Source organism: Bipolaris sorokiniana, assembly GCF_000338995.1.
Source record: "Bipolaris sorokiniana ND90Pr unplaced genomic scaffold COCSAscaffold_8, whole genome shotgun sequence".
NCBI lineage: Eukaryota > Fungi > Ascomycota > Dothideomycetes > Pleosporales > Pleosporaceae > Bipolaris > Bipolaris sorokiniana.
The window spans coordinates 118,236-143,723 of NW_006911902.1; the positions used below are offsets into that span (position 1 = coordinate 118,236).

The 25,488-nt window shown below is 51.6% G+C and overlaps 12 protein-coding genes across 12 annotated transcripts; 5 read left to right on the forward strand and 7 right to left on the reverse strand.

Moving 5' to 3' along the window:
* Positions 1-264: 264 nt before the first annotated feature.
* Positions 265-669, reverse strand: COCSADRAFT_171682 (uncharacterized protein; the record flags this gene model as incomplete). The annotated part of the gene is made up of 1 exon (XM_007702344.1): positions 265-669. The coding sequence occupies one exon, from the start codon at positions 667-669 to the stop codon at positions 265-267; it is 405 nt and encodes a 134-aa protein (XP_007700534.1).
* Positions 670-982: 313 nt separating this feature from the next.
* Positions 983-2,578, forward strand: COCSADRAFT_90923 (uncharacterized protein; the record flags this gene model as incomplete). The annotated part of the gene is made up of 7 exons (XM_007702345.1): positions 983-1,083; positions 1,140-1,311; positions 1,363-1,403; positions 1,454-1,589; positions 1,662-1,848; positions 1,902-2,031; positions 2,083-2,578. 7 exons carry the CDS (start codon positions 983-985, stop codon positions 2,576-2,578), a joined length of 1,263 nt encoding a protein of 420 aa, XP_007700535.1.
* Positions 2,579-2,655: 77 nt separating this feature from the next.
* On the reverse strand, positions 2,656-4,151 carry COCSADRAFT_327571 (uncharacterized protein). The gene is made up of 3 exons (XM_007702346.1): positions 3,373-4,151; positions 2,880-3,235; positions 2,656-2,777 (listed from the first exon to the last, which is right to left on the reverse strand). The coding sequence occupies exons 1-3, from the start codon at positions 3,990-3,992 to the stop codon at positions 2,734-2,736; spliced, it is 1,020 nt and encodes a 339-aa protein (XP_007700536.1). The 5' UTR covers positions 3,993-4,151; the 3' UTR covers positions 2,656-2,733.
* Positions 4,152-4,361: 210 nt separating this feature from the next.
* Positions 4,362-5,887, reverse strand: COCSADRAFT_327530 (carbohydrate esterase family 5 protein). Its single transcript, XM_007702347.1, has 2 exons — positions 5,329-5,887; positions 4,362-5,275 (listed from the first exon to the last, which is right to left on the reverse strand). The coding sequence occupies exons 1-2, from the start codon at positions 5,774-5,776 to the stop codon at positions 4,674-4,676; spliced, it is 1,050 nt and encodes a 349-aa protein (XP_007700537.1). The 5' UTR covers positions 5,777-5,887; the 3' UTR covers positions 4,362-4,673.
* A 684-nt stretch (positions 5,888-6,571) lies between these two features.
* Positions 6,572-7,943, reverse strand: COCSADRAFT_160826 (uncharacterized protein; the record flags this gene model as incomplete). Its single annotated transcript, XM_007702348.1, has 2 exons — positions 6,572-7,476; positions 7,526-7,943. The coding sequence occupies 2 exons, from the start codon at positions 7,941-7,943 to the stop codon at positions 6,572-6,574; spliced, it is 1,323 nt and encodes a 440-aa protein (XP_007700538.1).
* Positions 7,944-9,024: 1,081 nt separating this feature from the next.
* On the forward strand, positions 9,025-10,687 carry COCSADRAFT_37201 (uncharacterized protein). Its single transcript, XM_007702173.1, has 2 exons — positions 9,025-9,305; positions 9,364-10,687. The coding sequence occupies exons 1-2, from the start codon at positions 9,269-9,271 to the stop codon at positions 10,659-10,661; spliced, it is 1,335 nt and encodes a 444-aa protein (XP_007700363.1). The 5' UTR covers positions 9,025-9,268; the 3' UTR covers positions 10,662-10,687.
* Positions 10,688-10,819: 132 nt separating this feature from the next.
* On the reverse strand, positions 10,820-12,455 carry COCSADRAFT_143386 (uncharacterized protein; the record flags this gene model as incomplete). Its single annotated transcript, XM_007702349.1, has 2 exons — positions 10,820-12,170; positions 12,224-12,455. 2 exons carry the CDS (start codon positions 12,453-12,455, stop codon positions 10,843-10,845), a joined length of 1,560 nt encoding a protein of 519 aa, XP_007700539.1. The 3' UTR covers positions 10,820-10,842.
* Positions 12,456-14,799: 2,344 nt separating this feature from the next.
* On the forward strand, positions 14,800-15,928 carry COCSADRAFT_327686 (uncharacterized protein). The gene is made up of 2 exons (XM_007702350.1): positions 14,800-15,086; positions 15,150-15,928. The coding sequence occupies exons 1-2, from the start codon at positions 14,926-14,928 to the stop codon at positions 15,523-15,525; spliced, it is 537 nt and encodes a 178-aa protein (XP_007700540.1). The 5' UTR covers positions 14,800-14,925; the 3' UTR covers positions 15,526-15,928.
* Positions 15,929-16,368: 440 nt separating this feature from the next.
* Positions 16,369-18,742, reverse strand: COCSADRAFT_160830 (uncharacterized protein; the record flags this gene model as incomplete). The annotated part of the gene is made up of 8 exons (XM_007702351.1): positions 16,369-17,635; positions 17,686-17,824; positions 17,876-17,908; positions 17,961-18,030; positions 18,085-18,105; positions 18,158-18,317; positions 18,364-18,601; positions 18,649-18,742. The coding sequence occupies 8 exons, from the start codon at positions 18,740-18,742 to the stop codon at positions 16,369-16,371; spliced, it is 2,022 nt and encodes a 673-aa protein (XP_007700541.1).
* Positions 18,743-19,566: 824 nt separating this feature from the next.
* COCSADRAFT_91497 (uncharacterized protein) lies at positions 19,567-21,001 on the forward strand (the record flags this gene model as incomplete). Its single annotated transcript, XM_007702352.1, has 2 exons — positions 19,567-20,367; positions 20,414-21,001. The coding sequence occupies 2 exons, from the start codon at positions 19,567-19,569 to the stop codon at positions 20,999-21,001; spliced, it is 1,389 nt and encodes a 462-aa protein (XP_007700542.1).
* Positions 21,002-21,891: 890 nt separating this feature from the next.
* Positions 21,892-22,911, reverse strand: COCSADRAFT_160832 (uncharacterized protein; the record flags this gene model as incomplete). The annotated part of the gene is made up of 3 exons (XM_007702353.1): positions 21,892-22,397; positions 22,451-22,796; positions 22,843-22,911. 3 exons carry the CDS (start codon positions 22,909-22,911, stop codon positions 21,892-21,894), a joined length of 921 nt encoding a protein of 306 aa, XP_007700543.1.
* Positions 22,912-23,287: 376 nt separating this feature from the next.
* Positions 23,288-25,226, forward strand: COCSADRAFT_327726 (uncharacterized protein). The gene has a single exon (XM_007702354.1). It carries the CDS (start codon positions 23,453-23,455, stop codon positions 24,905-24,907), a length of 1,455 nt encoding a protein of 484 aa, XP_007700544.1. The 5' UTR covers positions 23,288-23,452; the 3' UTR covers positions 24,908-25,226.
* Positions 25,227-25,488: the final 262 nt, after the last annotated feature.

The following is a 25,488-nucleotide window of genomic DNA, read 5'->3' on the forward strand; positions in this document are numbered from 1 at the left end:
CCCCAGGCATGCCACAGCCTACCAATCGCCCTGAGTGCCTGCGCACGGCTTCTGCACCGCCGGCCCATGCCGAACACCCACATTGCATTCACAACTAGCACAAACCATTGCTACCCACTCTCGCACCCCTAAACCCGACTACATACATCAGCCCATGTTGCCAGACGTTTATGCTGCACACTGTCTGGATGCAACCGCCATGAGTAGTGTACTACAAGCTCAACACGAGGGCCTAGCTAGTAGATTATGTCAGCCACGGGCTTGTTATCCGCAAACGGCTGCCAGGCGAGCCGCCCATCCGTGACCTGGAACCTGGGTGCCAAAATTTCCGTCGTTTCTCCGCCCTTCTTGAGACGTACTTACAGGAGGCTCTTGATGCACTCGACGTGAATAAGTAGGGCCGGGATGATCCGTCGTATTTGTCGGCCCAACCCTCGGTTCCAAGGCCTGTCCTGTTATACTACTACTGTGTACTAGCAAGAAACAGTCAAGCCACTCAACACCCTCTGCCGCTGCAGGCACCTGAGGCCATGGGTTCTTCGCACCTGGCTGCCATGTCATTGGGAGTCGTCGACCCAAACATGGTTTCAAGAGAGGCGTTGCGACAGGCCTCGTCACACCAGTGTCACTCACCACGTATAAATTTCGAGGCTGGCGCACGGGCCGCATGGCTCCTTCGCGTTTTTATCGTACCGCTTGCTTCTGGAAGTTCGTCCTGGCGTTTCAAATAACGCCGCGTCAATCATGCGGCGGAAACGTTTGCAACGCGCTGATCGACATGGTACACTGCCAGTGTCGCCATCCTTCCTGCTGACTTCACATCTGTATTAGATCTGAAATAGGCCCCATCGGCGCTATCGCACGTCTGCCCGATCGCCTCTTGCCTTTTCCCTTCTTCTCCTGTCCCTGTCCCTTGCTCGCCATCACAACCCCATGTCCCAACTCCTCGCCTTGCGTCTCCCACTATCCTACCCTACACGCAATGGGCCACATTGTCTTTGCCAACGGCCATGACCAAGGTCCGCTGCTGGCCAGAGTCAGCCTCGCCATGTACACCGTTGCCGTGACGTTTGTCGCCCTCCGGTACATACATACATACACCACCCACCCTGCATGACTTGTATACTAACCCTGTCTAGCTGCTTTACACGTGCATGTATTGTCAAGAGATTTGGCCTCGACGACATCTTCATTGCCATTGCTACTGTCCTTGGGGCTGCCCAGACAGTCACCATAATACTGCAAGTCGAGCATGGCCAGGGTCGCCATACCACCGAGTTGCGCATCGAGCAGTTCAACCACATGCTCATGGTATGCTTCGCATCACTCTTGCGCCCACACAGACTACTGACTGCCCACTAGTACCAGTGGATCAATATGCTCATATACTTTGTCGCAAACTGGTATGCATCTCCTGTCTGCTACACTGCCCAACTCCTAACTCACAAATTAGGGCGGTCAAGATGAGCATACTTGCCCTATACTATAGGATAGGCTATGGGAGAAAAGGTTTACCGTGGATTGTCCAGGCTCCTGCTGTATGGACAGTCGCAGGCTTCATGACTGCATTTGGCATCTCCTCGTTCACGGTACGTTCTGGTTGCTCGCCTCGTCCAGTGCACAGTACGTTGTTACCCCATACTAACAGTCGCATTGCCCAGGCCCAGCTCTTTCTGTGTGTACCCATATCTCGCATTTGGGACATTGTGCACGTCAATGACGGAGGATGCATCGATGTGTCCGAGTTCATGATTACCTCTGCCGCCATCAACGTCGCTACCGACATTGTCCTTCTCATGTTTCCCCTACCCTTGCTACGGCTCTTCAAGTTCAATCGTAGACAACGCAGTACGTTTACCATTGCTGCGTCTGTATTCGACCATAGCTAACAATTGGTATAGCGGCTCTGGTAGTCGTCCTCTCTGTCGGATTGATTCCTGTTATAGCTAGCACTATGCGGCTATGTGAAATTATCATGGCTGGCAGGCCGGTCAAACCAGGAAGGGCCTGGCAGGACAATGATTTCAGCTGGTAGGTCTTGCATGTTGTATGTGTTGTTTACTGTTACTAACATGGTTTCAGGGGCTGGGCCTGGGTTCCAGTCTGGTCGCAAATCGAAGTCGACGTCAGCATCCTCGCAGCCTCTCTTCCCTGTCTCTATCCCCTGTTCAAGCACGTTTTCCAGTCGTCCAGTCGGCCCGCCACACCCTCGGAGATGCCCACCCTGCCCGGGTACCCTGAGAGCTGGGCAGAGCAAGATTTAGTGAGCAGAGATGGAAGCGAAGATTTGGAGAAGAATCGCAAGAGCTTTGACTTTGAAGACGAAAAGAGGTTGACGGTGCGGGAAAAGGAAATGGGCAAGGGCATCGACATTAATATAAGTGTAATTATAGACAAGGAGATCGATGTGGGCGAAGACGCGGGCAGGCATCGGTACGACGACGACTTGTCGGCCGTGGCAGAGGAGGAGGAAGCCATGAGTAGATTGAGTGTCGATTTAGCAAAACCGTCCGACGTCCAAAAGCTGACGCGGGTCCAGACCGGCGACCCGACCGGGATAGAGTACAAAAAATTATGACATTATGATACCTGGCAGAAGCTTGAATTTGTCGGTGCAGGGGCGGCGAATTTGGGCAAAAAGGCATCCTCTACCGTAGATCGTTATCATTATTAGTTAATCGTTAATGTTTTGTACAGTCACTCGTTAGAATACAAGGCACGGCAACGGCCGTATTACCACCTTCCAAGGCCACTGAATGCAGAGCTGAATTGATTTGCTGTAACATGTCGTTAGTCAGATATTCCTCGATAACAACAAAAAAAGAGGAAAAAGAAAAGAAATACACGATAACAACGTGAAACGAGATCAAAACACATACCATACTGACTCGTGCCATAACACTCACTCGCCTCGGCCTTTTCCAACGCCTTGGGCAACCACTCGCGAATCTTCTCCTCGCGATTATGATGGCTCGGATGGGTACTCAGTATCTGCGGGGGCTCCCCACCGCCCATCTTCTCCATGCGGGCCCAAAAGTCCATGGCAGCCTGCGGTCGGTAGCAGCCCTGCGCCATCATCATGAGGCCGATGAAATCGGCTTCAGCCTCGTGCTTGCGCGAGGCCGGCATGGAGAGAAAGAGGTCGATGAGGAGTTTACCCGAGTAGAGCGATATGTCGAAGAGGGAGAGTGCGAGGACGCCGAGGAGAACGAGGGGGGCTTGAGACATGCGTTCTCTAAATATCCCTGTTGCATCAGCCAAAGTCCATGTGTAGTAGTAGTAGTAGTAGTAGTAGTAGTAGTAGTAGTAGTAGTAGTAGCAAAGTGTGTATATGAAGGGAAGAAGGGGGCAAAAAAAAAACAACCAACATACGCAGTATGATGCGCAACCACATGCGCAATCTCATGTCCCAACACTGCCGCAATCCCATCTTCATCCCGACACAACGGCAGGATGCCCGTAAACACAAACACCTTGCCCCCCGGCGCTACAAACGCATTCTGTTCTGGACTCTCGATAACCGTAACCTCCCAGTCGAGTCCTTGTAGCCCTTCGCCCTCGGCATACGGCAGCAAGCGCTGCAGCACCTTCTTGACCTTGCGCACGCGCACGTCGTTATCGGGCAGAATGCGCCCGGCGTACTGCTGGCGCACCTGGTCGACCGATGAGCGGCCAATGGCTTCTTCAAGCTGCGCGGGTATGATATTGAAGCGGCGCCGGCCCGAGACGGGCACTTCTTCCAGGTTGTACAGGTAGATGGTACCGGCGCCTGCGCTGAGGATGCCAATGTCGCGGTAGAAGGTTGGGCGCGCGGCCCAGCGGTAGAGGAGCCCGGAGAGCCCGCCAGAGGGGCTGGAGAAGCGCTTATATTGGGGTCGTGGACCCCGGCCAAAAGGGAGTTGTTGGTAGAAGCGGAGTTGGGCTGGTCGCGGGCGCGGGAGAGGTGGGTGTGTTGCGCTGAGGATTTGCAAGGGCGGTCGTATTCGATACATGGTGTTGGAATGGTTGTTGGTAGTAGGGCTTAGAGAGTTCGGGTGGGATGCCTGTCACGATATATAGTTGTCCGTCACTTCCAGATGCTGCTGTGTTGCATACTGTACCTCTTCTTGGGCCGTGGAGCGCAGTAGAGCCGGACTCGGGTGTAAAGGTGACGTGAGGTTCCCAAAGTCCGCGGGGGTGCAGGGATCGCATTACGGCGTTACAGTGTCAACGGTTTTTAACGGCTTTCACGTTTATTTTCGTATTGGTGGTATCTACATACTTTTTTTGGTCTCTTTGCTCTGGGTATATGAAAATCCAATTCTTCCCGATATGCTTGTCGCCCTCTTTACATTGCAAAGTCTGGGTTTACAGCTGGTCTTCTCGTATTTTCCAAAGACTCCATTCTCACTTTCACTCTGGGATAATAGTATAAGTATGTTACCAGCAAACCCAATAACCAATATTGAAATGTCTGGTTCTGTTTCAGGTAATCCCTGCAGAAATCAACGGCACTATGGAATCATCGTCGGCATTTTATACGCAGGCACCAGCACTAGGTCCAGTAACATAGTCTTGTATTGGTAGAACCAGGATATTTCCTCGGAACTTGCAACTATGTATTGAGTATGTGCTCTTTGATACTACCACCACAACTGCCAACCACTCTTTTCCACGTTCCATCTCTCACACACTTACATGTGGGCGTAGACGTACTCTACGTGAACCTGGAGGACACACGCATCGTAGTCGACCGGTGGAGGGAATGGAGAAATAGTTGCTGGAGAAGTCGGGTATGGTGTCTCTGCGTCCTTAGAAGGGGTAGGAATGTAAGGCTCACCCCCACTCGAGGAGCCGGCAGGTACGACGACAGATGAAGCGGACACACTAGCGGTAGGTGTGGGTACGACAGACGAAGCGGACACACTAGCGGTAGGTGTGGGTACGACAGATGAAGCGGACACACTGGCGGTAGGTGTGGGCACAGAAGACGAGCTGGAAGAGCTGGACGAAGCGCAAGAAGGCAGAGGTGCAACGCCATTGATCTTGGACACGACCCAGGACGAAGCCTCGTCAGTGTAGAGCTCAAAGTAGTTCAGGTGATCAGCTACGATCTCGCCTCCAGCACAAACTGGGTCTCCAGCTGCGCAGTAGGAGCGAAGAACAGGAGCATAGCGGTTCAAACGGGCGAGGTCTTCAGACGAGCGTGGGTTCTTTTGCTTGCTGGCACCGTCGAGAACATTGTAAGGTTGGTTCGCGGTGTGCATGACATCTCCCCACAGCAGAGCCGCAGCGACTTATCCAAGTCAGCATTGAACCAAAGCAAAGTCAAAACCTGTGTATACTTACTTGCTTTGCCAGCAGGAGAGGTGCTGTCAAGACCGTTGCTCACAAAGGAGCATCCACCTGGTCCACCCAATACATCGCCAACAACATGGGCTCCCTCAGAGTAGCCATTAACCACGATGTGTGTGCAAGGGCACTTTTGGTTGAAGGCGGTAATCTGAGAGATACCATTGCGGGCCCCCTCAGCCACCTGAGCGCAGTAGTCTCCACCAAGGGTAACGTCGAACTGAATATCAATGTGGTCGCATGTCTTGCCTTCAGCAATCAACTTGCCACAGGTTGCCTCGACAAATGGAAAGGTGCGTCCGTCACGGTAAGGAGCGTCGTTGCCGCGAGCCATGAAGATGACTACATCGGCGCAGGCTGCGTCCAGCTTAGGCGGCGTGGTTTGTGCCGCGGCGAGAGCGGACAAGGCGCCCAGGGCAATTGTGTTGCGGATGCTGAAAGACATGATTACGAATTAAGTACGCTAAGTATATTATATTGGATGAACGAGTGTGGTGGAGGAAACGACCGTGAATATCAAATCGAAGGAGCGAAAAGGTCCTTTGAAAAGGTGTACCTGGGGTATCAGCGTGGCAAGAGCGGGGAGCCAAGTGGGTTTTTAAAAAGATCATCCATCTCTTAATCTCCACTGAGTGAAAAGAGAAATTGGATTACCACCAAGGCATCCAATGTCGAATCCCGCAAGTTTCGTAAATAACGTATACGAGCCATGGCATGGTTCTATCCCTCTGCCCTGCATGAGTTTCTGTCAATCTTGCTGCGGATGCAAACAGCCGAGTGGTGATCTCCTCCTGGGGGAGTTACCAAAAGTAGAAGTCGATAAGAGGTGCGTTTTCTTTCAAGGTTAGCTGCGCCCAGTAGTCAAGCCGCTTAGGGATATCCCGGCACAGTTAGGTCCACCATTGGCTATGGTGTTGTAGTTGGACCCACATCATGTCAGGAACGAAGGATTGCCTTCCTGTTCCTCTCCCGCGGAGACTCTAGTATATTTTAGTGCATGACTTGCGGCAGACGGTTTTTTGAACCAAACTGTCGTGTTTTCCGTATTCCTCTGCACATGCTATTTGTTCTCGTAGAATGAAAAAATTCAGCGGAGAAACTGAGTAAAAGACACCGATATCACGTTCGGACGGATTCGGAGAATGTCATCCGACGAACTCCAACACGGCATGCAACACTATTTTGTCCTTTTTGACCGCTGTCTCTGATTGACTCGGGTCCTGATGTCAGTACAAACAAACTATTCTAGTTTTTCATGGTTATCCCTAATGGCCTGGCCGTAATCTCCCGCGTTAGGTGTCCGCACAATAGTATGCGTATGGTACTTGGCTGGCTCCTTGTTTGTCAAAAAGACTCCAGAATGATGGTCGAATTCCACCAGGATAACCGGGCTTTGGACCCGGAAGTAGAACGCGTCATCATCGTTGAAGCCACCAATCCAGCAAAAGTATGTCTCGTCAAGATGCTGCTTGATTTGCTTGAGCTTGAGCTCACGGGCGTTGGATGGATGGTAAAGAAGAAACTCATGACAAATGGCCAAGATAAGGTCTTGTTCGGTGGGGTTGAGCGAAGAGACTAAAATACCCTCATAAGGGACAACCCGGTTGTCTCGGAAGGCGCCACAGCGATGACGCTGGTCATCTGGGCCCCACGTGTCAGTGATGAGTTCGTCACGCTTGCTCTCGTCGTTGTTGGAGTTGCCGTAAACTTGCTTCATGCCCTCATCCCTCATCTTCTTGAAGACTTGAGCTTTTTGCTGCTCCTCTGCACTCAAGCTCTGCATCAGCTTCAAACCGAGACTGCCTTCCCTGTGAAGGATCTGGGTTCCTTTCCATTCACCTTGGTCGATGATGTTGGGTTCTGCGCCGGTAAAAGAGGGAGTAATGACGATCTGAGGCCCCTTGAAGAAGCATGCGATATCGAGGTGATGGCCGTAAAGGAGCCAGCCCCATGGTGAAGATGCGGATGTAGAGGGCGTCCCGAACAAGAGAAAGTTGTACGAATACTTGTTCAGGATGTTGGGGAGCTTGACGACTTCTCCTAGGAAATGATTGATGCGCATAGCAGATAGTGCCTTTTGGTAGCCTTCTGGCGACAAGGACGCCTCGACCACGGCGAGGATTGACTGTGCAGTACTTTCCGGCACTGCTAATATTAGTACGGTATCAAAACTTTTGCCTAAAGGCCTTCTTACCTTCCTCGAGCCTTAGTCCAAATGGCCTTAGTAGGAACTCTGGGTTGCTCCATGCCCGCCATTCTCTCGCGTTGATCGGATACACCAACTTTTTTCTCTTCTCATCATCCAAGCTCTTTAAAAGTTCTCCTGCTTTTTCGAACGCACCCTGGACATTGGCACCTTCGTCTTGGGCCTTAAAAAGACCTGGTCGTACTTTGCCATCGTTGGTAACACCTGTGTAGGGCTCTTCCAACAGCTTTTCCCATACCTTTGTCAAGTCGTACAACCACGGCGGGGCACGGTTGTCTTGCATTGACTGGACATATTGGTATATGTCTTGTTTGGCACCTGTGGTGAAGCGCGGACTGGATAGATCTGGCAAATGGGCCCGAAAGCCAGCCGAGGCTTGATCAAAAGAGCTTCGTCGTTCCGCCATGTCTGTGCGGTATTAGTTTTGCAGAGCACAGGCAAAGGACTTTCTTATTGCGTATTGGGCACGACGGTCAGCGCTACTGTGCAGTCCGCAGCACACGATGTATAAACTGATTCAAGGGGTTAAATCTGACTCCGAAGTCCACGCAATCGACGTCTCAATTGTCAGCAGGAGTTCCAGCTAGCCTCGACACAACTGCCGGATGAACACTTTTCCCGGTCGTCTGAGGTTGGGGCTTCTCGAAAGCGTGTCCCCCAATACGCCAGTCAATGATGGCTAGAATAAAGACGACGGCTGACGGCTTGGTATTGGCTCCTCATGCGATGGCTGGAGCGATGATGGTATTGTCTGGAATGACAGGAGAAATGTCCCCACATCCCGCATCAAACATTAGCGCGGGGCATCCGGCCCCTCATTGCATACCCGTACAGCTGATGTCGGTGTGCTCTTGACGAGACAGCCACACGGGCTGATGGGCTTGCATTCATCTAATTGACATCTAACTGGTACGTTTATATCGCGGATGTCAGCCATCTTGAATGGTAAATTGGACTGCTAGGCGGTGTGAACGATAGACGTCTATTCTCCGATCTTATAGTAATGCAACATGCGTAGAACAGGTAGTTTGTTGCCAACAGCTCAATCGGAATTGTTCCATGTACGCATGCAGTATTCCTAGGAGTCTGGCGATTGACTGGTACCTACAAGCATTCTACACCCCGTGGAGCATAGGTATGGTCGTAGACGCACAGTCGTGTCGGGCCGATTGTATGATACGTGATTCCGTCTCTCCGTGGGGACGGCATTCCCGGCGTCGGTGGTGGGGCAAGGCACAAGAGATATCCTAAGCGTAGCCCCGCCTACAGTGGGACTGTTGGCTGGCTTCCACAACAACCCACAATACACATACTTGGATGGACTCGAGCCAGGCAGATGTCTGCTGCGTAGAAACATATATAATTACCGACCGACTCCGCCCAATCATTGAACAATCGTGTGTGGCATTTCGCACTGTGCCCAATCAACTCAAAAAGAAGCAATAACTCCGGCTAAGACATCATCCGGCATTCCTTTACATATTACTTGTTGGCCATACCTTACAAGCTGTGGGGTTTTGTGGGGTACAAATCGAATTGCGCATTACTACATACATACATACATAGAGATACCTCGTACGATATACTGGTAAAGCTGGAATTCAGCAAGTCAGCCACCATAATATCGTCAACAACACAACTTTACCGCCGCCTCAACCATTCACCTAAGTGGACTGCTACTGTACAGCCAAGTACGCAGTGTCCGAGTCAAAGTTGTTCAAAGCAAAAGATATGGCGGAGCAAACGAGGATAGCCATTGTTGGCGCAGGTGTGCTTCTTCAATCTATATTCGCGCCTTCCGAGTGCATCCACTAATAGTATCTTAGGTATGGGCGGCCTTGCCGCGGCTCTCGCCCTTGCAAAAGCCGGCCACAAGAACATCACGATATATGAAAATGCTCCAGTCATGGGCTTCGTAGGCGCAGGCATCCAACTGGCACCCAACATGGCCCGCATCCTCGACCGGTTAGGCTGCTGGGGCCCAATCCGTGACGAAGCCGTCGTATGCGCAAACACATCCATAAAGGAAGGTTCAACAGACAAGGAGCTGGGATTTGTAGATCTAGGATACGTCAAAGAAAAGTACGGGTACCCACACATGGTTGGTCACCGAGCCAGTCTTGCAAATGGTCTATTCGAAGGTTGCAAGAAGGAGAGCGGCATTACATTCAAGCTGGGCTGCACATTATCCGACTTTCGCTTCGGCTCCAAGCCCAAATTCACAGTCACTCCATCTCAAGGCAGTCTCGAGCCCTACCAGGTCGAATGCGACATCCTCCTCGGCGCCGACGGAGTCAAGAGCAGCACCCGCGTTGCCATGCTCAAGGAACTCGGACACACAGGCGCTGCGCGTGACTCTGGCCAAGCCGCCTACCGCATCATGCTGAACCGCTCGCAAATGGAGCACGACCCCGAGCTACTCAAGCTCATCGATTCAGACACGGTGACACGCTGGATCGGCGAGAAGAAACACATCATCGCGTACCCGATCCACAACAAGCAAATCTACAATATCTCCACCGCGCAGCCAGACACAAACTTTGCCGGCGCCCCAGACGCACAATACACGACAAGGGGCAGCAAAAAAGCCATGCTGGACGTCTACGGCGACTTTTGCCCCATGATCCACCGCATGCTGAACTTGGTGCCGGAAGGCGAGGTCGTCGAGTGGAAGCTCAGAGTCCATGACCCGTTGACAACGTGGGTCCACGGCCCAACTGCACTGGTAGGCGATGCATGCCACCCGACGCTCCCGCACATGGCTCAGGGCGCCGCGCAAGCCATTGAAGACGGTGCTGTCCTCGGTGTTGTCTTGTCGCCCAAGCGCATCGCAGATGGCAGGCCCGAAACCATTGAGCGCGCACTGCGCTTGTACGAGAAGCTGCGGAAGCCGAGGGCTGAGGCGCTGGTTGAACTTGCGGCGGAGAGCGGGCGCCAGATGCATCTGGGTGCGGGTAAGGCGAAGGAGGAGCGCGACAAGGCTTTTGCGGCTCTCAAGGAGGGCAAGGGCAAGGTCCCGGATCGCTGGGCGGATGCTGATGTGCAGGCGAATGTGTATGGAGTTGATGTTGTGGCGCAGGCGGAGGAGCTGTGTGATAAGGAGGGATTTGGGCCAAAGCTGTGAGCATTCCTGTAATTTTTTAAAAAAAATACAAAGTTAGTTTTCTAATTAATCAGAGTATCCTGAGGCTTCGATCTTGGATTGTAGACTAAATTCGTACTGGTGCTAGACAAGTAAGCCGAAGCCAGTATGTAAAGATGGAAATACAACAAGTACATATTCCCTTCTTCCTACTTCTACCATTTCACCCAATCTCCGCCATACCTCCTCTACTACTAAATCCCTTCCAGTGCGTAACTACAACAGGCACCAAGCTCGCCCCAACCAGCAGCGCAGCCGCCACACCCGCACTATCCGCAATCCCAACCTTGTCAAACATATCCGGGAACCAAAACGGGCCCAAAAAGCCCCAAATCTGCCTCACAAATGTGATGAAGACGCCAATGCTACCAGCCTCTTCGGGATAGCAATCAACCGCATACGTCATCAGCACCGTGGTAACAATCTGGTTCCCAGCCGCGGCTATGCCCGCACCAACAATGGGCGTGACATTCCACTGCAGCGGGGCCGCCTGCTCGATCCGCACCAGGAAAACAGTGATACCGCAGATAGTCAGCAGAATCCCAATGTATGAGAGCCAGAGTCGGAACTCGGGGGCAGGCCGTAAAGGCGCAGTTTTTCTTGCTCGCCAGCGCATCCAGCGGTCGCTCGAGTGGCCTCCTATTTGCTCGCCGAGCGCCGTGCCCACTATGGTGCCGAGGAACTGGAGGCCGAGCTGCTGGGCGTTGAGGTGGAATTTCTCCATGAAGAGTTGGGGGATTTCGACGGTGGTGAGGACAGAGGCGAAGAGGAAGACCATGGCGTATGCGCAGGCGGGGATGACGATGCAGGGGTAGGCAAAGAGGCGGAGGGGAGATATGAATTCGTATAGGCTCATGGGAGTGGGGTCGATGCGGCGGAATTTCAGGTACATTTTTTTGTAGGCTGCGAGGTCGGATTGCGCGTGCTGCGCCTTGTCGTGCCGCATGAAGCGTGTTTCGGGGCCAAAGAGGGAGTAGAGAATGAGTTGGACGCCATTGATGATGGCGAGGATCCAGTAGATCCACCGGTAGCCCGCGTTGTATGTTACGAAGCCGAAGATGAGGGGGGCAAGAGGTATACCCAGAGTGATCATGACAGTCCATATGCCCATGAACTTTGCTCGCTCTTTGCGGAAAAAGGTTTCGACTACGACAGCGCTGCCGATGGCGTTGGGTGGACAAATGAAGAAAGACTGGAATGCGCGGCATGTTGCCATTGCAGCGTAGGTCTGGCTTTTGGCACAGCCAATGTTGAAGACTAGACTTCCGACCAGTGAGACGATGAAGATGGGGCGCCGGCCATATCGTGTTGAGAGAGGTCGCCAGAATAATGGTCCACCACCTAAGATGGCAATTTGCAAGGAAGTAAGGTACGATGCCTTTTGGATGCTGACACCCAGGTCTTGGGATATCTCTTCGTAGGCAGGGATAATGGCAGATGCGGGGAACGCACACATCATAGCGTGAAAAGCTACGAAAAGGACATTCATGACTTTCTGATTGTTGGTTAGAAAGGAATGCTAGTGGAGAGAAGTTAAGGGCCACTTGCCTTCCACTGAGGCCAGTTGTACGGGTCAGCGGCCCCCATGGTAGGGAGAGGGTCGAGATCGAGTGTGCCATGACGCTGGAGCAGGTATTGGCGATGCTCTTCGGAGAGATGAGATGCTTCCTCCTTGCCGAGGTATGTGCCGTGAGTAGCAGCATGTTCGAGGTCCTCGCTGTACTTGGGGCTATCGGCAACAAGGCCCTTATTTGTCGCAACTGTTTTGCTTTCCATCCTGACTATCAGTAACGTACACGCACAGGAAATGCCGTAGAGATGAAGAGAAAAAGAGACTGGCAAGCAATCTTTCGGCTGGCATCCGTCAGTGGCGTCTTCATGCTATGTACTCTCCGTTCCCCAAGTTATTTTCCTCGGAAGCAGACTCTCGCAGAGATCCCCTCAGTGGAGGCCCCAGAGATAGGCCTCATTAGTGAAATGCGGGCCCATGGGGTTCCCAAATCAATATCCTGCGCTGTTGTCGCCACGGCTCCATCGCTAGCTACCACATAGCTTCTCAAGTCGGCAGCCGCACATCGGATGCTTGACTTGTTGTAGGCGACGCTCCAAGCAACGCCATCCGCGCTCAAGCTTTACGGCAAAGCTTGGCTGAAATGGGGGCTGAATGCCGGGCAAACAGCTGCGGCTCTTCTGCCTAAAGGGTTCGGTATATGCTGTTGGTTGGGCGAGCTGAGATTTGATTCGTCGAACTGTTTTGTGGTTGGGATGCAAAAGAGACGGCAGTTGCTTCCGGTGGATACAGTGGGTCTGGTTGAGGCAAGTCTGCAACCGCCGATGCGTCTCCTTGTACTTTCTTTTTCTTGATCGACAGGTTATTACCAAATTAACTTTTCTTTTAAAATCATTTCGCTCATAACAGAGGACTATCAGAACACCGGGGCATTTATATGTCTTTGTATTGCCTAAGAGGTGCAGGAAACGTTACATGATGTCATCAATTTATCCATCTACGTCTCTCAGCATTGTGCTATTTACACGGCCAAGGCCAATATGCAAATGGCGATTTTGAACCTAGTCAATTTTTCTTATCTAATGCTACCTTAGGTCCACTGCTGACTCAACAGTGTCCCACCAAACATGCCATTCTTTGCTTTAGGAAGAGTTATCTGCACATCTCACATCTTGAAATCAATAATATGCGCTTTTGCAGTGTCGGATGTGAAAGCAGCATGGTTCTATCTATGCGGTACCAATTACTCACGGGAGCAGACACGACTGCAAGGATGGATCCAGTATGAAAGGGGGTTTGGGCTGACTGTGCAGGTTACAAGTCACTTTACCGGCGGTTTCTGTGTAGTCTAGGGCATTCTGAGTACAAATGAGGACGTATGCCATGGACATAGTGGCCAAGCAAACTGGCACTTTTTAGGAAATTCAGGACCACTATATACTGTGCGTATAGAGAAGTGAGCAGATCTAATGGTGGATGAGCGGCCATTATATCAAGCAACAGCCACTGGGTCTCTTCCAAGCTAACCCTAGAGTTGTTTTTATGTGCCAGCATGTGCATTATCCCACCGTGTCTTTACTGAGCTGAGCATCAACTCAAGGTACGCGCGCAACTCATGGCTTCGAGGAGCGTTTCAAAGTTATACTTTTGTTGTCGACCAGCTATGGCGTGTTGCCTAATTGTCTGGACTTAGCGAGGCGCATGTTTCGTGTTTGACGAAACATTTGTCAGTGCTTCCATGGCGTAAGGCATTTGGACCGACTGTGGTATTTATTTGACACAAAAGTCCGGGGCGGCTGTTCTGCTGCTGTCATAGTCCGGGACTTGTTAAATGTCCTGCAGAAGAAATTTGCATCGGGTGCCAATGACGATGGGAGACATGAAGAAAAACCGTGGTGTTGAGGTTGAGGTGTCTGGCCGGACGAGGAACCGGTTGTGGATATGCAGACTGACATCAGCATGGCGGGATATGGGCGAGTCTCGTGACCGGCAGCCTCACCCCACAATCGAAAGACGGTCGTCTAACCACCATCAGCACACAGCTAACTCCACCTGGATGCAACCCCCCGCCCCGCTGACGTGCAATTGGGTGTCGGCCGCTGCCGTCCTCACAGCCGAAACGCATCCCAGACGGGTCACGGCCGCCAAGTAGTAGTGGTAGTAGTAAGAGAAGTGGGCGCGGCTGCGATGGATACAGAGAGGCGACTTCGATGCGCGGCCGGGAGAGAAGCAGCACGGTACGTCAGCAGTCCCCGGATTTGAAGACACGCACACGGCACGACAATGGCTCGGATTGGCCGTCTGTTACTCTCAGGGTCAGGGAGCCCGGTGATGTCAAGTGTTGTGATTCGTGGCATGACATGAGGGTGGTCGTGGAGAGACACTGGTGCACAGCCCGCCTGTGACCTGCATTTCCCCGCACAACGCCGCCGTATATACAGGCTGCATAGTCCGCGCCTTGGAATCCCTTGACCGGAACACATCACGCATCACCACGCATGAACACACCGTTCCACGCATCAATCAGACATCTCCCTGCCAGAAACCAAACCGCGGCCGATACACGCTCCTCTTGGCCATCACATCCACATTCCAAGCCCTTACCCATTATCACCACCACTACCACTACCACCACCACCACCAACGGGATATAAGTTAACCCACATCTGCCCTATTCGACCATCACCCACTGGCCATTTCACTTTCCGCCACTCCTACTACACAACCGCCAACAACATGTCTTTCCTTCTCCGCACTTCGACCCTCGTTCGCCAGAGGCTCTTCACCACCTCTGCACGTGCTCGCACTGCCATTTCCCTCGAGGATGCCACAGCAGCACACATGGCAGCCGCCCCAGGCGCCAGTGTTGTCCCCAAGCTCGGAAGGGTCGCCAGATGGTGCGTCTACTACTTGCATAGTCAATCACCACCTGTATACAGCCAGGACTAACAAAGACCCAGGTACCTCCCTACCATGGCCATGGTAGCCATCGGTATGATCTATCTTCCCAGAGATGCATCATCGTCGCAGCCTCGCCGGCCACTTTCGCTTGGTGATGCTAATGCTAACATAGGTTTTGGTGTTACAAATGCCCTCAATGATGCCAACCGCAAGGTCCACTCTGCACTAGAGCTGACCCAGGAGCAAAGGAACCAGATGCTCATGGACGCCTATGGCGAGCGCTCTAGCCTGCAAGACATGGAGCGCGCCATTGCCGGTCTAGAAGCCAGGCTCACTACGCGCAAGGACAGGAACAAGATTCTCGAGGAGGCGTACGGCGACAAGACCAGCATCGAGGATCTTCAGCGTGCCATGGAGATTTACGAGGTGCAATGAGTGAAGGCGAGGCGTTGAGAGGGGAGGTTGTAAGAAACTAGCCGAGCAGAAACGACCAGTGTTGCGTGCAACAACGGACACACGCCACAGGAAGGACCCGAAGAAAGGCACGAGAGAGAACAAGGAAATCCATGCGCTGCGCGCCATGGACCCCACACTGCATACCAGGTCACGAGCAACGGCCATCACAGCATTCAAGCTGTCCCCGGCTCGTGTGCCCTGCGGAATTGAAGGAGACAGACATCATTTTCATCGCTCAGCATAGCATCTAGCGTTTTTTTTCCTTTCATAGCATCTGGCGTCAAAGAGAAACCCTCTAGAAAAAATAGAGGGGGCTACGAATCATGTATCATATTTCAGAATCAAATATCAAACATTAACAAACATTCAAATGCAATGTATTCTCTACCCGTTCTCTTTCTTTCTTTCTTTCTTTCTTTCTTTCTTTCTTTCTTTCTTTCTCTCTTTCACTTTCTCTTTCAATACATTCAAGTAGTTACTACATATTAAAGGTTTGCCCGTCGGTGCAATCCGTTATGGGACGTGGTCCGCAAGTAACCCCCGACTTTTCCCGACCGGCCGCGCTCACAGCTACAGTAAGTACATGCAACCACTCCACATTCCGATGCAAAGCCGCGGCTCATCTCGTCTGGCTCGTATCACGAAATTAATGTAAGACAGTCCCTTGGAAGAGAGTTTTTCCCCTTTCATTCCCCAAAGAAAAAAACAATTTCAATGCAGCAACCATAACCATTTCAAAAAAAATTGGATAGTGAAGATGAAGTAAATATGTTGTGAGATTGATTCGCTACTAAACAAGAAAAAGATAAAAGAAAAAAAAATTCACTCCTCCTTATCCGTCTTAACAAAACTCCACACCTCCCTCCAAAACCCGCGCCCCATCCTCATCGGCCTTTGCTCGAGAATCCGTCTGATGCGCGCGCGCTCGTTCCTGCGCGCCGCCTCCGCCTCCATCTCCTCCTGCATATCCGAATCGGGATTCGCACTAACATTGACATTCCACGTGCCCTCTTCCTTGAACGGATCCTGGAACATGGCATTTACGGGACTCGCAATGCCGTCGTTCTGGCCGTCCATCTCGTACGAGTCGAAGCGGGGTCGCGGGATATGCGGGACCGACTCCGGGCCCTCGAGCTCGATGTAGGAGAGATCTTGGAGGACGTAGTCTTCGACGGTGAGGTTGCGGATGTCGACGGCGGAGGTGCGTGGGTAGATGTATTTGTAGGTTAGGTAGAGGCAGACGAAGAGGACGGGGCCGATGTATGCGCCCAGCACGTCAAAGGCGAGGCTGATTGTTGATTTGAGGCTTTTGGTCGATGTGAGGTTGCTTTTTGTGACGAGGATGATGAAAGGGGGGATGCCAGACCAGAGGATCACGCATGCGCTGCCGACGATGCCAATGTAGGCGGGGAGAGGCTGCCAGCGCGACTTGAAGAGTCGAGATTTGTACAGTGGGTGGTTTCTGCCGAAAATCTTTCGCTTGGCTAGACGGTCCAGGCCGGCTTTGAAGCGCAAAAAGGTTATACAAAGGCAGAGGTTGATGCATGTGGCCGTCCCTGTATAGAGCTCAGACAGCGTAATGCGTGGTTGCGATCCCGATTTATCGGCTAAGCCAATAAGTGATATGAATCCCAGGGCTGAGCATAGCAGAATGGCCGCCAGTGGAGTATGGCCATTGTTAGTCCGACCAAATATGTTGGCGATTTTGTGCGGGAGGTATTGTTGTGACAGCATGAAGACGCTTCTCGAAGCTGCATACAGGTCAGTATTTGCAGTCGTGTATGCCGATACTATGAAGAGCGCATTCAGTGCCTTTGGCAGTCCATGGAGTGAGGATTCCTGGGCCGCGATGACAAAGACTGATCTCGTAACGCCTCCACCTCTTGCCCATATCTTGGGTAGGTCTGGGTTTGCGTAATTGACGTTCGATCCAGCAGCGAAGATGGCAAAAGGATATATGCTGAGGGGCACAAGGTACACAAAGGACATGGTAATTGGTACATCCTTCCAGGGATTTTTCGCCTCTCCTGCGGTCATTGCAACGAGATCTGTTCCGAAGCAAGAGAACATGGCAAGTGTGATTGAAGTGCTTGGCCGGTCATTAACCCAGCTGCTGCAACACGATGACATAGCACTTACATGAATGAAAACAGGACGCCTCCAGCCCCAGAAATCCCATAAGCATGATCTGAGACGCCTCTTAGTGCCAGAGGATCGGCAGTCGTACTATTGTGTCCAATTGGTTTCCAATCGGGAGTAAAAGCATGGGTTGTATAGTCTGTGGTCCTGGTTAGTGTACACAATGTGGCTGATTGAGACAGATACTCACTTCCGTAATATTTTCCTTCCCTTGGACCGCCGCCTAGATTATATCAGAAAAGCATCTGCAATATCACAAATTTTTGATAGCATACCTCCGAGGTTGATCACCACCATCATTACGCATACAAGCACAAGCAAACTTATCTTGAACCACATAACTACCTGGACACATCATGTTAGACACAGCTCCATGAGATACGTTTGAGTATAGCGTACTCGTTCGATTTTGCCATAAAGCTGATGGAATGTAAGCTCGAGTGCAACTTATCATCTATAAGTCTCAACTAACCTTGACGCCAAGACAATGGGAAAAAGTTGTCAACGCAATGAAAGCAATGTTTATGGCGGTTTCTGCACCAGTAGAGTGTGGCTTTGGATCGCTCTTCAAAAGAGCAGTGAGCTCTGCCGAGTGTGCTGTGAGTGTAGCCATGGCGAAAATCTTGCCCAATCTTTTCCCATCAGCTTTCGATTTCAATGGCGGCAACAAAAACATACCCATACATGAATGCAACTGCAAACCCACATGCAGGATCCAAGAAAGTGTGAGGGAGGTCGATGAGCGAACCAGTCAAAGGTCTGCATGTCACCATTTCTGTGAGAGTGTACATGACACAAGCGATGATTCCTCCCGCAACGGCATAGCTGATAGCAGCTCCTAGCGATCCCGTGGTAGATATCAGGGCACCCGAAGTAATAAAGATGCCTCCGCCAATGCAGCCAGAAATTCCAATGCCTGTGACGTTATAAAATGCCGTTTCTCTGGAGCCAAGGCCAGCTTACCTGCAAGTTGAGGCCTGCTGAGGACACGATCGAGGTGCTCAGAATGTGTCACATAGTAAGGTGATCGATCTAATGGCCTTTCTTCTTCGTCCATACTTTCTGGTGGGTCAGGGCGACTGTGAGGCTGCAACGTTGATTAGGCGGACCGTGGAGAGTGGGACTATGAGTGAGACACCCCAAGTACGCGTGCCGCAGCAGTGTGCTACAACCAGTCAAGGCAGCACTTTGGAACAATTTGAGCCTTCCGCCAGCCTGGTTTCCGGGCGTGTCAACTTGATGTACGCCGGTCCCACGCCTCAAGACCAAAGACCAAGACTACACAGCGTGCCGTCCTGCCAGTCCTCGCTTCTGCCTGCTGAAGCCACAATCAATAGGAACACCTCGGGATAGAAACGGTATATTGGCACACGACTTGGCTTGATTGTGATTGGTCAGGATAATGGGAATCCGGGCAAGATCACCGCAGCTGCATCGGGTTGTACACGTGAAGTTGGTAGATGACACTAAGAAACGCCACGGCCAAATACGACTGGCGTGCGGGTGCGTTTTAGCATCACAGCCACGCTTGCTGCGGCCTCCCGGTGTACGCTTATGGACAGAAGATACAGGCTGGCGCCGCTAGAAATTGCTAATTGGATACATCTTAAACGTCAAAAGCCGCTGTGGTCCAGGCCACGTAACCGATGGTTCATACGTTGAGTTCGTAGGCTGAGGCGCATGCGCGATGCCAGTTGGATCTAGTCATCACAACTGATAACAACTGCCGCCGTATCTGACCCCAGAACACGGGCTGACCGTCCGTTTCCAGGCGTTCGCGGTTCCGCTGCTTCACAACCAAGGCCCACCGTGCTCCGTGGGCCATACCCTCTACAACTCCTCTTTCGTTCTCATGGCATCCTTGTTTTGCGCTCGTCGATGATGTCAATTTCAAGCAGTTCTTCGCACCCCTCAACGCGCCGTTTTTCCTTAGCCGTGGAGAATTTCCCTTTGTTTCCAGCCTCGTTTGCTTCGCATGCCGAAACCCGCTTGCACAGACCTGGCCAGAGGTTTCTATCCAAACCGTATGATGTTGCGACATCAGTCTCGCCATCAGGCTGGGTCGCCGTGTGTTCGTCCAAGCAAGTACGGCTATACAACGTGCAGAATGGGAACCAGAGTCGAGAGATTCCACTTGCAGCCGAGTTGAGCATTCCCATGTCGCATAAAGACGAGAGAATACGAGATATCGCTTTGTCGGAGGATTTGCTTGCTGTAATCACCCATAGGCGCCTATTGGTTTATGATGAGTACCGCCGACATGGCGGCGGCGTACCCATTTTGGTGAAGGAACAGCGCATTGATCAAAACGAATGTTGGACTCCAAGATCAGTGTCTATTTCGCAAAAGGGCGCTCCGTCTGTTGAAGGGGGAGCTACTGCGAGTATCGCGGTGGGCGGGGAAGGGACAAGCGGGGTCAAGGTCTTCAGGTATATCTACACGCAAGGCTGGAATGTCGAGAGCCACTGCACAACATTGACATGCCCGCAGAACAACGGGGCTATCAAGGTCGTCGGCTTTTCGCCTCTTCGGAGTGATGCCGTATACGGCCTCATGGCTTTTGCTTTATCGACAGGAAACCACTTATACTGTTGGAATATCAGTAAACAGTTGAGTTTCAAGTCGACTATGCGTCTGGACCCGATTTGGCACGTTGACTGCAATGCGAGCAGCAGCGAACGCGTAAGACATCTTTACAAGCATTCCATCCAGGGCTGACTTTTTCTAGGCTTTTCGCGACGAGATATCGACAGCCACTCTGATTATTTCACCAACGGGAAGGTCTTACATTCTTTGCACAGTGGATCACAAGCCAGGATCAAGTCTCCCCCGAACCTTCATCGTGCCGATTGATACTTTTGAAACCAACCCACAAACCCTCCGGCAACTGATAAAACCGCTACCCGACAGCGTGGTGGGATCAAGCGTTCTTGCTGGCGCAGTATCCTGCAATGGCCGTTTCGTAGTGGTTGTGGAGAAGGGCCACAATGAAGTCAACATGAAGTTGTTGACTCTTCGTGCAGCGCCCATGGGTGGGCTGACAAGCTCGACTACTGGTCTGCTTTCATGGGTTGTTAAGCTGCGGGCTAGTAGTGCCGACGCGTCAAGGATATCAATCTCCATCTCGGAACAGAATGCCGCTCTTGAGATTACCGCAGTTGATGGACAAGGGCATATCGTGTGCTCGAGAATCAGCGTACCAGAGATGCTGCAAGACCGGTTGCGATATCTTGTACCACCCCCCAGACACGCCGCTCCTTTCGAACTTGCAGTATCGGAGGAGCCCGCGGATCGTATTGATATTGTTCCTGGCTGAAGCGTTGTGAATCGAGGTCAGGGAACGATCCCAGTTCCTTCTGAATTTTGGCGCCGGGGCCAACAAAAAGCGATGGCTTTGGAAAATCTGTAATAATGGGACATTGAGGTACGATATGTTTGAAGAAAAATTTAATAAGTCAGTCACCGGATCTTGAGTCTTCCAATTTGTCGCCAGCCGCGGAGAAACAACATACCAACCACGTGGACTTTTATTCCTGGCACAAATTTCGAGGTACAATGGTTTTTAGGAGGATGAGTTTGGCGGATGTACAAGGTCATATGTTGTAGGATAAGTGGTTTGTCAGGGTGAATAGAGCAGTCGCGCTGCAAAGATGACGTCAACTCCATAAGCAAATAGTATGTCTTGGAGCTCGAAGTCTCGGAATACGGCAAAATGGCAAAGTGCCTAGTGTATGGACCAGTTGCTTTCTGTTCGCATTGGCTATTAGGTCAACTAGATCCGACCCATACACTCCATCTCTTCCAAATTGCGGACTGGTAGTCGTTGTGATTGGACAGCAATGACGGGCTGCATGTATTTTCTTTTGTGCAGGTGAATAAGGAGCGACGAGTGGTGCCTTCCGCACCTTGAACACGTGCTCTAAAGGTTCAGTACATGGCCGGATTGGGTATGGCTGCTGAATGAGCATGCTCAAGTTGTGAACGGAGCACACCAATGTTGACTGTTATATGTACCCTTTGTTTCCTAATCAACATATCCTGCGACTAATTTTTACATGATGGGAGAAGATATTATGAGTAGTAGTGTTTCAAACACTCTTCTGTGTCGTAATCCTGTAATTGAAGATGAATCCTTGGGGTTTCATGTGTCTCGTGTAGTAGATACAGGTATAGTACACTTGGTGTCGTCTCCTTCCCATTAATTCATCAAACTTTGGCCGTCTCGGTCGCCATCAACCTACTTGGTGACTTTACGAGACCAGCTTCGTCTCCAGGACTGCCGCGGAATTTCCACTGCCCATTCGCCACATCATCATCGGTGGCATTGTCCAACCTCTTCAGTTCTTTCCTCATGTATCCTACAATCTGGGCTAGCTTCTCAAAGTCGGCGTCCTCTCTGGCGCCGAGTAGATTTCTCCAAATGGCAGCTGCAAGCATGGCGTCGCCCTTGACCAGACCCTCATCATATGACAGGAGCACTGCGCGCCACTGGGAGAACATGTCCTTGAGATACTTTTGGCGCAGCGAGTTGGCATTGAACTTGTGCCATACCACGAGACGGTCTTCGGCGGCGTAAAAAGCATGGTTGGTGAGATGCTGGATCCACACAGGAGCATGTGTTTGGGGGAACATGCGGAAACGGACTTGCAGCATGTACATGTGAATAAAGGTGATTTGCGCCCAGTTGGAGAAGGTTGGCTTCAGTCCGAGGGCTGTGTAGGAGTGAGCCAAGTGTATGCGTGCCTGTGCCACAATCTAGACTTACTGTCATACCACCAACCCTCGCCCTCTCCCAGGTGCACGCCATTGTCGTCGACGGGGATCTCACCCCCTTTCAGCAGAGCCTGCGGTATTTTGTACTCGCCCGGCTTGGTGCATTCCTTGATCAGGTCTCTTGTTGCGCCGTATGCGACGTAGGTCTCAGTCATCAGCGGGGCCTTTTCGCGCAACTTCTGTGCCAGTCCAGTCACGCCTGATGCCACGCTCGGGTGCGGCTTCTTGATTGCTTCTGGTCTTACGTCTGCCGACCGGGTGTGTGACACATGGTAGAAGGTTGGCGTGGCTGCGGAGAAAGTTCGATGCGCTTGGCGGAGGGTTAATTTGTTCGATGGCTACAAAAGTCAATTGCTGCCAGCATGGCGGAACATGGTTGTGTACCTGCAAAAGGGGCGTAGAGGACCTGCTTATAGCGCGTGAGCAGGCTGAGCACATGTAGCTGGAGGCCATTGTGGGCAATGTGTGTATGTGCGGATGTGTGCTGTGCAAAGGCAGTCAGTCTTTGCCTGGATGGAATTGGCGAAGTCGCGAGTCGCGCGCCCTCCATCGATGACGGCACCACCCTGACCGGCAGAACGACCCAATAGCAAGCATCTCTCTCCCATGCGCCTCACACAGATGCTCGCCCCCGACATGATCCCATCAAGCAGCATCGTTCCATCAGTGAAGAGGGTTGTTTTCTCCAATCATCACATCTGCCATGGCTGCGCTGTCACCTGTACCCGGTTACACACTCGGTTCGGTAGTTATCTACGTACCAATCATGGCATTCACGTGCAGTGCCTCGACCATGGCATTTTGGCGCTCATGCGTGAACACCCCTGATGCTTGGTATGCAGGCGCCGAGACCGGGGAAGAGACCGGGGGTTAAGGTGTCATTGCATCCCCCGTTTGTCAATGCATCCTCCGTCTGTCACCTACTGCTTTATAACGCGTCTTTCCCACTGTTTCATTGAATCGCCTCAGCGGTGCAAAACACCCACTCGATACTATGGGGCCTGAGGGGCCGTTCGCTGGCAGACGAGCCAACCGCAGAGACAACCCCGTCTACATCCATCTGTTCAATTCGCCGCCGGCTTACACGGCTGGAGATCACGTGAGAGGGCTTCTTCTCATCTCCCAAGCACGATCTCCGCGCATCAACATTATTCTAAGAGGCTTCTCCATCACCCCGCATTCTTCTGGCAAGCCGACCTACATTGAACTTTGTCGAGAATCGCAGGATTTGTTCGTTTCTACAGGCAATAGCTCAAACCTCGATCTCCTGCCCACAAGCTCATCAAATCCCGGAAAGGCAGAACTGCCCTTCTCCTTCACCTTTGCGCAACATGTGAGCCTCCTACCGCCTACAGATAGAGATTGGCTCTATCCGGAGGACTCGTTCAATCATCCACGCTTTCAGCATTCTCCAGGATTTCCACTACCTCCGAGTTGTGCTGGAACATCTCCAGATGTGCAGATTGTATATCAACTTGAGGTGACCATGGAGAGTAGCGATCCGGATAGTCTGCCTGTGAGGGTACGCCAAGAACTCAAGTACACGCCACCACCACCCGACCTCCATCCCACACTCCTCCAACCAGACACGAACTTTGGCACAACGCTCCCCAAACACTGTAGCCACCAAAAGTTCATCCGCACGCGCAAACTGTTCCAAGACTACGAAGAGAGGGCGGGAAAGCTTAAAAAGATCAAGGAGAAGCTGGCTGACAAAGAGTTGCTCTTTGGCTTCCAGAGCTTGGACGAGATTCCCTATGTCAAATTCAGTATATCCGCGACTCCTGCTCGTGTCCTAGTTGTTGGCTCCCAAGTTCCCGTTGTCATCAGTGTTCAGCACCTCCAGCGTTCCGAATCGCTTGCGAGCCCGCCTGATCTGTTTATACACCGCCTCAAAGTTCAGTTGAACTTTATCTTCAACATATTCACGCCAAGTGATCCATCAGCCCGTCCTCCAAAGAAACAACACATGCATGCAGAAAGGGGCCACATCATGCTCTGCGACAAGAAGTACGAAAAGGGAAATGGACGGCTGCTATACGATGGGCTTTCCTTACTAGATATAGCAGACGTCAAGCTTACAGGCCACGAGTTTACACCAAGTTTCACAACCTATGGCCTGAACTTGGAGTACGAGTTACAAATCGAAATCACTGGCAAATGTGCCGATCGAGAGTGGTCTAGTATTGTGTGTACCCAACCCGTTTACCTAACCACAGTGCCACTGGCGGCAAATCTATCTGAACTTGAGGATGGCTTTCCAGTATACGACCTAGAGCCTAGGCCAGTGTATCAAGAGGTAGATCCTATGGAACCACCTCACTACCTCAATGTGAGCTGGGATGCTCAGCCGCTGGCAACTACGCTATCAATACATGAGTTTGGGTCAAGGCACATGGCGCCACCTATCGCAGACACAGTACCTCCCCCAGAGTATACTGCATCATAAACCAGTTGACCTCTACGAGTTTTGAGGTTGCTGTTTCTTGCAGATCTGCTGTGAAGAGGACACCCTGGAAGTCTGAAATCTATATGAACAAATATCTGGCTAGGCCGACCATGTGTCTGTGCCATTATTCGGCAAACGATTTCGAACCGCGGCTGTCAATGAACAGACATAGTACCTCTTCACTCCAGCTCAATCATTGCGCAATGTGTTGGCACACGATTCGGCAGATGTCTAATCGGAGTAAATGTATCATCGTTATCACGAGCACTCTACCAAGTGACACGACAGCAAGACTGCGCATTGCCTTCGTTTTACTCAACCATTTACAAGGACTCTATTGGGTTGCGCCCGGGTACCATCCTTGAGGGAACGGGAAGTAGGACAAGACCAAATGAGTGCATGAGAACGGACTAAAACTTGACAGACAAGCGAATAGTCACATGGCTAATGGGGAAAATTCGGGGGCGTTTCTTGTCTCCATTTTTTCATAGGCGTTGTTTCAGTGCATTTCGGTTTCGGTTATATGAAAAATGTATTGAAGACAGCAAGTGTAATGCGAAACGAGGGCAAAAGACATCGCA

What these genes read in the sequence shown, in the direction of transcription:
- COCSADRAFT_37201 (XM_007702173.1), top strand. Translation starts at nt 9,269, where the DNA reads ATGGCGGAGCAAACGAGGATAGCCATTGTTGGCGCAG. An exon ending in GATAGCCATTGTTGGCGCAG is followed by an intron (nt 9,306 to 9,363) that starts GTGTGCTTCTTC and finishes ATAGTATCTTAG; the next exon opens with GTATGGGCGGCCTTGCCGCG.
- COCSADRAFT_327726 (XM_007702354.1), top strand. Translation starts at nt 23,453, where the DNA reads ATGGGGCCTGAGGGGCCGTTCGCTGGCAGACGAGCCAACCGCAGAGAC.
- COCSADRAFT_327530 (XM_007702347.1), bottom strand. Translation starts at nt 5,776, where the DNA reads ATGTCTTTCAGCATCCGCAACACAATTGCCCTGGGCGCCTTGTCCGCT. An exon ending in CTCTCCTGCTGGCAAAGCAA is followed by an intron (nt 5,276 to 5,328) that starts GTAAGTATACAC and finishes GACTTGGATAAG; the next exon opens with TCGCTGCGGCTCTGCTGTGG.
- COCSADRAFT_327571 (XM_007702346.1), bottom strand. Translation starts at nt 3,992, where the DNA reads ATGTATCGAATACGACCGCCCTTGCAAATCCTCAGCGCAACACACCCA. An exon ending in GTGGTTGCGCATCATACTGC is followed by an intron (nt 3,236 to 3,372) that starts GTATGTTGGTTG and finishes AGGGATATTTAG; the next exon opens with AGAACGCATGTCTCAAGCCC. An exon ending in TTATGGCACGAGTCAGTATG is followed by an intron (nt 2,778 to 2,879) that starts GTATGTGTTTTG and finishes GACATGTTACAG; the next exon opens with CAAATCAATTCAGCTCTGCA.
- COCSADRAFT_327686 (XM_007702350.1), top strand. Translation starts at nt 14,926, where the DNA reads ATGTCTTTCCTTCTCCGCACTTCGACCCTCGTTCGCCAGAGGCTCTTC. An exon ending in CTCGGAAGGGTCGCCAGATG is followed by an intron (nt 15,087 to 15,149) that starts GTGCGTCTACTA and finishes ACAAAGACCCAG; the next exon opens with GTACCTCCCTACCATGGCCA.